This window comes from Nomascus leucogenys, chromosome 20, assembly GCF_006542625.1.
Source record: "Nomascus leucogenys isolate Asia chromosome 20, Asia_NLE_v1, whole genome shotgun sequence".
NCBI lineage: Eukaryota > Metazoa > Chordata > Mammalia > Primates > Hylobatidae > Nomascus > Nomascus leucogenys.
Window position 1 is genome coordinate 64,601,275 of NC_044400.1, and position 12,345 is coordinate 64,613,619.

At 38.0% G+C, this 12,345-nt stretch overlaps 1 protein-coding gene across 1 annotated transcript in view; it reads right to left on the bottom strand.

Annotated features, from left to right (window-relative positions):
• The window catches only part of SLIT2 (slit guidance ligand 2), a 374,620-nt gene that overhangs the window by 30,842 nt on the left and 331,433 nt on the right, over positions 1-12,345 (bottom strand). The window contains exon 30 of the mRNA XM_030801111.1: positions 752-845. Coding sequence (XP_030656971.1) covers positions 752-845 — 94 coding nt within the window. The remainder of the gene's footprint in view (positions 1-751; positions 846-12,345) is intronic.

The window sequence follows — 12,345 nt, forward strand, 5'->3', positions numbered from 1 at the left end:
GATATATGGTCACTCTATCTTTCTCACCTTGGATAGTCCAATTATTGTTTCAGACCGTTAACATCTTCAACTACATTAAAGTCAAATTCTCTATTTTACCACAGACTTACCTTCAGACAATGAAGCACGTAGAAGATATTACAAATGTCACCGGATGAGCCTTCAAATAAATTTAAGTAAGCATTTTCAAAGGCTGCTCATTGCCATGGTGACTTCACAAAAAAAAATCATGGATGAAAAGGAAACACTTTTTCATTTTTCTTTAGTGTACTAAACAAAAAGTCCGGGGCTGGGCGCGGTAGCTCACGCCTGTAATCCCAGCACTTTGGGAGGCCGAGGTGGGCGGATCATGAGGTCAGGAGATCGAGTCCATCCTGGCTAACACGGTGAAACCCCATCTCTACTAAAAATATAAAAAATTAGCTTGGCATGGTAGTGAGCACCTGTAGTCCCAGCTACTTGGGAGGCTGAGGCAGGAGAATGGTGTGAACCCGGGAGGTGAAGGTTGCAGTGAGCCGAGATTGTGCCACTGCACTCCAGCTGGGTGACAGGATGAGACTCCATCTCAAAAAAAAAAAAAAAAAAAAAAAGTCCATATTGTATATCGACATTTAAAAAATGTCACTGATACTTAGTGAATAGGTCCCTTTAATCCTGAGCAGAGGTGTGAAGCTAAGGATGAAGGAGAAGGGCTCCTAAAATAACAGGTCCCCCACCCTGACTGTGAGCAAGAAGGTAGCTTTTGACTTACTTGAATCCCTTTGGAGTTAGGATGCACTTTGAGTCATGCTGGCAGGGGTTCAGGTCCTGGGCACAGAAGTCCAGCTTCTCCTCACACAACTCACCTGCAACAGGGCAAACAGTGTTAGCTCATAGAAAAAGGTTAACAGGCTTCCTGCCAGCAGACTGTGTCATTGTCATGGGTCTTAGAGGTTAGGGCAGCTTGTGATTTAAAACAAAACAAAGCAAAAAAACCAAAACAAAAGCCACAAGGCATGGAACCAGGTGGTCCATCATCCAATTCTGGGTCTGCTGCTAAGTAGTGTTGTGATTTTGGACAACAGGACTATTGTGATCTGCGACTGATATGAGCACCTTCAGAATATACTATGGGAATTAGGAAAAGGAAATCTGAATGCTTTTCAATGGCATTGTTTATTTTGGATTTTTTTTCTTGATATATAGCATAGACCCAAAGGATGAATAAATTGCTAATGATTATTCACAAACTGAACCCACTCAGGTCACCAGCACCCACATCTAGAAACACACCATGTACCAGCACCCCAGAAGCCTTCCCTCCGGTCCCTGCAGAGGATCACTATCATAAGACCATAGGCTAGCTGTGACTGTTTTTGAGCTGGATATAAATGAAATCATTCCATATGTACCCTTTTATGCCTGGCTTATTCTGTAGTTTTATGTTTGAAAAAAATATTCTCAAATCCTCATAGTCTCTGGTCTTAAAAGTCTAAAAGAAAAACACTTTGTTTTCTTCTTATGGATCATTGCCGCAGCTCAACAGAATACTTCTTAGAGCCACATCTTCTGACATATAAAGAAAAAAGTAAAAGGAGACTCAATCCAGAGACAGGGAACATATATTTTTTTCCATCAAAGTCAGCTAACTCATGAAACAGAACTTCTATCAACAAATGAGAGCTGAAGGCATAACCACGCAGATTCTAGGTACTCTTTGTTGAATCACATGACTGATAATTTCTTTAGAAAATTTCTTCTGATACAAATAACATGGCTATTATTTCAGATATATTAGACCAATGTAATTTTCATTTAGAAGACTTTCCCAATTGTGGCGTAAAGTATTAAGGTGACTGGAAAGGTATTCATATACATAATATATATTAACTTATATAATACATTTTATTTTTACCTTTTCTACTTTACTCCTACTTTCGAATTGTTTTATATGCAATAAATGGACAAATAAAGTGACACATCTATAGGCAGCTGTTCATTTCCAGGAAACTACTAAAACTGTCATTTGTAACAGCATTGGTTAAAATTTCAGGAGTGTGCACCATGTAACAGCACCCCTTTGTTACAAGATGATCCTTTAAAAATAATACACTGCTAGCTGGTAGAAATCATTGCTTGACAACTAAATGTGGCATATTATTTAGACTTCGAGAGTCTTTTCCCATGATGCAAATTAATAAATGTATTCATCTAGTTATTACATCAATCTGGTGTATGATATTAGTTTTTATCTGTCTCTTAAAAAGAACTAATTGCACTGAAAGTCTCATATATTGCTTCTATAAGTTTTCTGGGATACAAAAGATTTTTAGCAACATATGCATGATGAACTATTTTTAGACAGGTTTTATTTAAAGGCTTGCAATTTCAAATAGTATCACTCTAAGTTGGATACCTTGATGAAATGCATTCATCATATTTTATAACCCTACTATAATGAAATCACTTTCAGTTTCTAACCAAATCTATCTGATGGAGATATAGACTGTTTATAGTAGTATCTATCCAAGACAGTTTGTAAAAACTGATGGTAAAGAAGGACCATTTGAGATACATAATAAATGTCATTTTATGTACTTTTCACTTTATGCCTAAATAAGAAACTGTTTTAAAATTATAATAAAGGGAAATGTTTTATTCCTTATTTACTCTGATACAATCCAACCCATTTCATTCAATGTAAGTCACAGTCCATAAGGATTTACTACATGATGTTGTGCTAGAGGCTGGAGCCACAAGGATGAATGTAATGGACTCTGCCCTTAATCAGTTCTTAATCTACCAGCAGAGAAAGTCTTGAGCTAGGGAAAGAACACGGACAGTGAATTTCATCTCTAAAAAGTAAAACTGAGAGTTAACCCTTGTCTACAAGGAATTACTCCATAGACTTGATAATGGAAAGGAGTGAACAAGGACAAAGTTCCAAGAAACTGTTAGCTAACCAGATTGTTAAATCTCTAATCAACAGCTTTAAGACTAAGCATGCCAACTTGAACATAAAAAACTACATCAATGTCAAGTATTCCTTATCTCTATAAGAGTAGCAAAATAGCAATAATCATTATTGAGATTGTATATGATACTTCTTTGTGACCATTACATAGTTATACACCTGACTTTAGTAAGATAGGTTGATGACTTCAAAAATGATTTGATTTTTGGCCAGGTGTGGTGGCTCACGCCTATAATTCCAGTACTTAGGAGGCTGAGGTGGGCGGATTGCCTGAGGTCAGGAGTTTGAGACCAGCCTGGCCAACATGGTGAAACCCTGTCTCTACTAAAAATACAAAATTAGCTGAGTTTGATGGCAGGCGCCTGTAATCCCAGCTACTCGGGAGGCTGAGGCCAGGAGAATCGCTTGAACCCGGGAGGCGGAGGTTGTCGTGAGCCAAGATTGCGCCATTGCACTCCAGTCTGGGCAACAAGAGCAATCAAAAAAAAAAAAAAAAAGATTTTATTTTCTTTATTATCACCAAACATTGTAATGCTAACAAATATTACAAAAACATTTTCTGCATCCAATTACTGCCTAACTTGCTTTAAAGACCAGTCTTCCACCTGACATTCATATCACCTGGGTCTGTTTACTATTTCCTGAATTTATTTCAACTCCATGCCAGGGCTATTGGTTTCTCCTTTTGCTTTAATAACATCCTTTCACAATTCTGTTGCCACTTTTCTCATCCATTAGATGTCCCCTTCTTTATGGAATCATGCCAGATCTTTTCAACTATTTCTTCTCTATCTCTAATGTTATATCGTGTTTGACTATGCCTATCTTATGGCATATATATGGTATACATTTGTTTATGTACTTAATGAGCATTTATATCATGCTTACTACTGTATGCTAAACATTGTATAAATATGCAGTCACTTAATATTCATTACAAGCACATAAGGTGAGGTTTTAGGGTTGCACTGTTATGTGTGCATTTTATATTACTGGTGTTTATCTGACTCTCTTTTCCGGACTGTAAAATCACTAAGAGTAGAATTCTTGCCACATTTGCTTTTGTGTCTTTTCCAGAGTGTGGTATGCTGACATACTCAAATAATAGTTATTAAGAGGAAGAATCATGCTTTTTAAGGCAAGAGCTCTATCTTGTTGACTGTAATCAACACAGATTTCATTCTAGCCTTTAGAGATTAGTGTAATTTTTTGCTTAATTACTCACTCATGATTAGTAATAACATAGCTTATGCTATTCTCTTTAAACATTACTGTGAATTTTCCCTGATTAAACATTAACATGAATGTTTTCATTGGACTGTTTCTTTAATTTTCCTTAATTACATTGGATTCTGCTATACTTGAGGGAAGGACCGCTTTCAAAAGAGTGCAACAGTGGCGAGATTCAGGAGCTCAATATAAGAAGGGAAACTTAGCAAGCTCCTTAGACAAATACTGGATGGCATATCTACTTCTCAACCAGTAAGAGGAAATTAGACAGCTAAAAGCTGCACTGGTTTTCCAGAAAGAATAGAGATAAAACAACTGACATTAGTCAGCTAACGTATTTTTAGTTACCAATATTGAAAAGTTCCCCCATACCTCATAGTATTGTGATGACATGATGCCATTTTTACTTGGTTTTTATTTTTATCATAAGTGTAGTCAGAGCTAGTACTGAGTTAGTGGAAAAATAATAAAAAATAGGGGAATTGAGTTTGCTTTTGTGATGGCTCAGGTCCTGAGATAATATTATCAATGGCTGCCTCCCTTTCAGAGATGATAAAGTGTGAGGTGACAGAAAGGAAAACTGGAAATATTCTTTATTTGACTATACAGAGTTAGTGTTGTAACTGATTACCCTATAAGCAGGTCTTAGTATGTTTAAACTGACATCAAGAAAGATAAGTCAATCCATTGGAGTAGTTTGGGGCAATGTGGTTGAATGTAGGTTAAATGTTGGTGCCCATGAGCCTCTCAAGAGATAGGAGCCTAGGCAAGCCTTGATTCCATGATCTGGCTTCAACCCATTCCTCTAAATCCCAGGAAACCCTATTTATTTATTTTCAGCCATGGGCCCTTAAAATTTCCCAACAGTGTGGAACACAATCATTGCCTGGCATCTGTGATTTCACTTTTGATCAGATGAGCAAATTAATTTTCCTTATGAATCTAGTTTTCATCTCTTGTTGATAAGAGGTTAAAGCATTCTGAGTTTATGTATATATGTTAGTTGTGTCTGTTTTGAGAGAGAAAACAAAGAGTGGTCAATCAGGGGGTCTATGGTTACCTCTTCAGGATAAGAGAGGTTAGTAAATGATCTACTATAACTGGTAATAAATATTGCTGGTAACCAATATCTGAGAATCCCAGAACTTTCTTAAGAAAAAGTGCTACATGTTGTAAACAGAGGAATCTTTCTGATACAGAGTTTTTTTTTTTTTCTTGAGACAGAGTCTTGCTCTGTCAGCCAGGCTGGAGTGCAGTGGCGTGATCTTGGCTCGCTGTAACCTCCGCCTTGCAGGCTCAGGTGATTCTCCTGCCTCAGCCTCCTGAGTAGCTGGGATTACAGGCATGTGCCACAATGCCCAGCTAATTTTTGTATTTTAAGTAGTCACGGGGTTTCACCATGTTGGGCAGGCTGGTCTCGAACTCCTGACCTCAAGTGATCCGCCCACCATGGCCTCCCAAAGTGCTGGGATTACAGATACAGAGTTTTGTCTTTCTTAGATCACCTCTTCCTGATTTTGTCTGTTGGTTGTATACGGGACACAACAGGACAAGAAATGACCAAGTTCTACAGTAACACTATTACAACTTGTGAAAGAGCATGCCAAAAGTGATACCCACTCTTCTAAATGGGAATGATTTTTCAGACTCACTCTTGAAGAGGAGATAAAATGCTACTTACTGAACATCTGTGAATGTGTTTCTTTTGAAAAATTTCATGGAGTGGTAATGTGCCCATTCATCCTTGCTTGCACGACAGTCCTGGTTTACACCTGCTGCCCCAAGGTAATTGTCAATAGGGTGCCTGGGCACTCACATAACTACCCTGATTTGGATGATAAATGTTATGGGTCACCTTCTAGGTGGAAGCTGGATCATCAGAGTTGATAATACTCTGGAATGAAGAGTGAATCAGCATAAAGAGACCTCAGGAAGCAACCGTTCTTATTGGGGAAAATGACATTTGGTTAGCTGTATTACTGTCTGGGATGGCCTTCTACAGTTGTAAGCAATATATGAGAGTTGACTGGTTGCAGAACTATTTTATTGTTCTCGGCCTCAGTTCTTCATCTGTAAACTGAGGCTCTGGAATTAAAAGATGTGTAAGGTCAACTGCGGCTCTAAAAAATCTCTTTTTTTCAATAAAAAGGAAAATGCTTCTGAAGATACGGATAATGCAGACAGCAAGTTACCAGAGGGAGTATCACGCTTAGCTGTACAAAACAACATTACTGCATTCAGCAGTAAAAATAAGTATCAGCATGTGTTCAGAGCCCCCTGTGGTACCGATATTGTGAGTATTATTGCATTAAGGAAGAAACCCCAATGCACACTGATGGTTTTTATGAGAAATAATACCTGGAGTTTGGCCTTACCTTCTGCTTCATTTTAGATTTATGAACCTGTTTTTTTAATGTTTTTTATTTTTTTTTTATTTTTTGAGATGGAGTCTTACTCTGTCACCCAGGCTGGAGTGCAGTGGCACGATCTCGGCTCACTGCAACCTCTGCCTCCTGGGTTCAAATGATTCTCCTGTCTCAGCCTCCCCGGTAGCTGGCACTACAGGCGCGCACCACCATGCTCAGCTAAATTTTGTGCTTTTAGTAGAGATGAGGTTTCACCATGTTGGCCAGGATGGTCTCATCTCTTGACCCTGTGATCCACCCACCTCAGCCTCCCAAAGTCTTGGGATTAGAGGCATGAGCCACTGTGCCCGGCCCGAACCTAACTGTTTTTAATGCTCCTTCCTTGTTTAACACAAAGGGGCCCTTCCTATTGCCTTCATTTCTACTTCCTTCCTAGTATCTTATCTTTTTGTTTAAATTTGTTACCATACTTACTGAAATAGTTTTAGAACTATTCTACAAAGTTCTTCCCTGATACTTACAGAATGATCTGCCTATAGCTTTTTCAAGTAATTAAAACAGCAAGTCAGATTTTTAACATCACCATATATTTTGAGTCCCAACTATGTATGGGGACCTCTATCAATGCTAGAAGTATAACGGTAAACAACAACAACAACAAACTATTCCTATTTCCACGGAGTTTATGTATGAGAGGAGGAGAAGAAAGATATTAATCCAGTAATTTCCCAAGTAGAGTAGTCCCCCTTTATCAGCAGTTTTGTTTTCTGTGGTTTCAGTTCCCTGCTGTTAACAGCGGCCAAAACATATTAAATGGAAAATTCCAGAAATAAACAGTTCGTAAGTCTTGAACTGCATGCCGGTCTGAGTAGCTTGGTGAAATCTTGTTCCATTCTGCTCCATCACACCTGGCATGTAAATCATCTCTATCCAGGGTATCTGGCTGAAGAAGCCTCCTGCCCATCAGTCACTTTTGAGCCGTCTCAGTTATCAAATCTATTGTTGTGGTATCACAGTCCTCCTGTTCAAGGAAACCTTATTTTACTTAATAATGGCCCCAAAGTGCAAGAGTAGTGATGTCGGTAATTTGGACAAGCCCAAGAGAAACTGTCAAGTGCTTTCTTTAAGTGAAAAGGTGAAAGTTCTTAAAAAGGAAAGAAAGAAAAATTGTACGCTGAGATTGCTAAGATCTGCAGTAAAAATGAATCTCCTATCTCTGCAAAGTTGTGAACCAGGAAAAAAGAAATTCATACTAGTTTTGCTGTCATAGCTCAAACTGCAAAAGTTACAGCCACCATGCATGCTAAGGGCTTACTTGGGATGAAGAGGGATTCAGTGTGTGGGTTGAAAGACATGAACAGAAACATGTTCTGATTGATAGCAACGGGCTTCAGTGCTATTTGTGGTTTCAGGCATCTACTGAGCGTCTTGGAACGTATCGCCCGCAGATAACGAGGGGACTACTATATGTATAACATTGCCTGTGTGCTGAGTGCTAAGCAGGAACATTTTATGGGGCTCTAGAAAGGGACTGTTTCCTCTGAAGACGGACAGGAGAGGTTCTTCTGAAGAGGTGAGACTCAAAGGCAAGGGTGAAGTGGAGAATGAAGAGCTCCGACAGAGGCTTCTGCAGGGGGCAGCATGAAGAACAGGAGCCCTGAGAGATGGGGAGTGAGCCTGGGAAAACATGGTGCCAGAGGAGCCCCAGAGGCTGGCTGGGCCACAGGGTTAAAGGTCTTCATTCTGTGAATAATGAGGTCCCACTGAAAGGTTTTGAGTCGGGGCATGGCCAGATGACATCTGCACTTTGAAAAGAGCACTCTGGCTGGGCATAGGGGCTCACGCCTGTAATCCCAGCACTTTGGGAGGCTGCGACGAGCGGATTACCTGAGGTCAGGAGTTTGAGACCAGCCTGGCCAACATGGTGAAACCCTGTCTCTACTAAAAATACAAAAATTAGCCAGGTGTGGTAGTGGGTGCCTATAATCCCAGCTATTTGGGAGGCCGAGACAGGAGAACAGCTTGAACCCGGGAGGTGGAGGTTGCAGTGAGCACAGATTGCACCACTGCACTACTCTAGCCTGGGCAATGAAGAGTGAAATTCTGGAAAGAAAGAAAAGAGAGAGAGAGAGAGAGAGACAGAGAGAGAGAGAAAGAACTCTGTCTCCAGTGGAGGATGGCAGATTGCATAAGTGGGGATAGAAGTGCACATGAGAGGTGACCACTTGTACAGGGTAGGGGTGGGGTGGAGGTATACATGGCCCAAAGTAGTGTTTAGGAAGCAAAACAGATGGGACTTTGTGATGGACTGAATAAGCATGGGGGAAAGAGAGAGAGGGAGTTGTCTAGAATGTCTATGATTTGGGTATGTATATTGGGAATTACCTTTTGGTGACATGGAGAACAGTGGAGGAAGACCAGGTTTTCTGGTGCAAACAGAGTTTAAAATACAGTGATGTGGTGTCGAGGATTCAATTGTGCCCCTCAAAACAAAATATGTTTGAGTCCTCTAGTACCTCAGGCTGTGACCTTATTTTGAGATAGAGTTTTTACTGAGGAAATCAAGTTAAAATAAAGTCATCAGGATAGGCCCTAATCCAGTATGGCTTGTGTTATCAAATAGGGAAACCTGGATACCAAGAAAGACAGGCATAGAGGGAAGATGATATGAAAAACAGGGAGAAGCCAACTATACAGGCCTGGAAGAGACATTTCCCTCACAATCCTTGGCAGGAATCGACACCTTGATTTCAGACCTCTAGCCTCCTGTAAGACAATAAAGCTCTGTTCTTTAAGCCTCCAGTTTGCAGTAATTTGTTATGGCAGCCCTAGCAAAACAATACAAGTAGTAAATTCCAAATCACTGGAAGTTTACAGCGGGGAATAAAACTTTCGACTTATGCCACTATTTCTTCCTTTTTTTTTTTCTTTTTTATTTTTACGTCTCTTTCCTCTCATTTTATTTCATGTAGCTGTCCTCTCCTTTGTCTCAAGTTTTCTTTTAGGACTATGAGCTTCTCCAACAGCCAGTCTGTAATAAGCGGTGCACAAAGGAGAAGGAGTGGCCCATGACAAGGCTCCCTGTGCTTCAAGAGAGTCAAGATGTAAGTGGAGCACAGTAGTGTAGATTAGCTCTACATTTGCTGCTGTGGCCAGATGTCTCTCTGCAAAGCACCGTGAGTTGTGCTTGACTTGGACCACTCATCACTTACTCCTCTGTTGGAGGGGAGCTGGTGTTAGCAGTTAGGACTTGCAGGACAGACTATCCAAATAATAACAACAATTCTCCTCTTCAAGGTCTTAGAGATGGCAAAGGCAAGAGAATCACAGCCTACTGTGTCTTGCAGAAGAGAAAGTGAGTCGAATGCCTGTGCCATCAGCTTTATGGTAAGTTTGCAGATGATCTTGAACTTTGACAGCTGCAATTATTAACTACTTATGTGTGTGTGTATATACACACACACACACAGATATATATATATATACACACACATATATAATATACTATCATTAAGTATAAAAATAATCCTGAAAGTGTTTTATTACTTTACATTATATCGGCCGGGCACAGTGGCTCATGCCTGTAATCCTAGCACTTCAGGAGGCCGAGGTGCATGGATCACCTGAGGTCAACATGGTGAAACTCTGTCTCTACTAAAAATACAAAAAATAGCTGGGCATGGTGGTGCACATCTGTAATCCCAACTACTTGGGAGGCTGAGGCAAGAGAATCCCTTGAACCTTAGAGGTGGAGGTTGCAGTGAGCTGAGGTCATGCCACTGCACTCCAGCCTAGGCCAGACACTGTCTCAAATATATATATATAAAAAATATATACATAATATATAATATATATGTAATATATATATTATATATTTATATAATTATATATTATATATGTAATATATACAATATATATTATATATTACATATTATATTATATATAATATATATATTATATGTTATATATTACGTATATATTATATATTATATATAATATATACGTAATATATATTATATATAATAATATATATATATATGTAATATATTATATATAATTATATATAATATATGTAATATATATCATATATAATAATATATATGATATATGTAATATATATCATATATAATATATGTAATATATATTATATATAATAATATATATGATATATGTAATATATATTATATATAATAATATATATGATATATGTAATATATATTATATATAATAATATATATGATATATTATATTATATTAAATATATAATTATATGGTATATATTTTTATATATGGTATATATATATATACACACCATAATTATACGGTGTTTATATATATATACCATAATTATATGGTATATGTTTTATAATATATATTTTTTATATATATATACCATATATAATTATATGGTATATATATTTGGAGGATATTTGAGTTGATTTACATTTCCTATACATACTGTCAGATTTCTTAAATGTACTTTTTCTTTAAAAAAATACTGCTTTAACTCATTAAGCGTTGTTGGAATTTCTTCACTATAGTAATTTTTTGACAAATGAATGAATAATGAAGATAGTATATGGTCCATGAGAGTTAACAATAAATGTTTCCCGAAATGAGTAAGAATAGTTTAAAAATAAATTTACTTATAATATAATTAGTTTACATGTACTCTCTCAGAGTGAGGTTTTTTATTTCGCCAACAAAAGCTGCTTTAGTGTAATTTTCATTACACATCTTGGGAGAAATTTTTTGTGCTAGATCTAGCAAATGATTGAAGGATGAGTATGACAAAGCTTTACCCTGGAGAAGTTCCTATATGGAAAATTTAGAGAAATAAGATCAACATCTAATTTCCTACTGTCCATTAAGTTTCCTTAATGACTGACATATGGATAGCATCCCGGCCTAGAAACTGGGCTGAATGAATTTTTATTTTTAATTATTATTAAAAACTATATTATACAGTTCCGAAATACATTATTACCCCGAAGAGATTTGTTTTCTTTGCTAAATAAGCCATGTTAATTATAGACAGGAACGTTTTGAAGAATTGTTGGCTGGGCTATTTTTTTTTTTTTTCCTAGACAGAGTCTTGCCCTGTCACCCAGGCTGAAGTGCAGTGGTGCAATCTCAGCTCAGTGTAACCTCCGCCTCCTGGGTTTGAGTGATTCTCCTGCCTCAGCCTCCTGAGTAGCTGGGATTACAGGCGCGCACCACCATGCCCAGCTGATTTTTTTTTTTTTTTTGTATTTTTAGTAGAGACAAGGTTTCACCATATTGGCCAGGTTGGGCTCGAACTCCTGACCTCGTGATCTGCCTGCCTCGGCCTCCCAAAGTGCCAAGATTATAGGCATGAGCCACTGTGCTCGGCCTTGGCTGGACTATTATTTGCTTTCTATCTACCAAGAAATCTGGGTAATGGGATGTCTCATCTAGGCTTATTTAGTCCTCAAAGCATGCTTATCAAAAAGGTGGAAGCCTGCTTATCAAAAAGGTGGGTCATTTTGTCCCCAGATTAAGATTTCTGAAATTTTCCAACTCAAATCACTGTTAAAAATATTAATTTGTTTTACACTAAATGGATGTTGAGTATCTCTCTTTAATTTTCCCCAAAGTTAGCTTTTTAAATTCAAATTGGGCATGTCTACAACAAAATAATTTTAGATAGCAGTACATGGTGTTGCTGGCACACATAACTGTTGCTACTGTTGCTACCTTCTGCTAATGTAACTAGATTAGCTTCTTCTCTCTTTGAAATAGATAAAAATCTGAGTCCATTCTGGATATCATAGA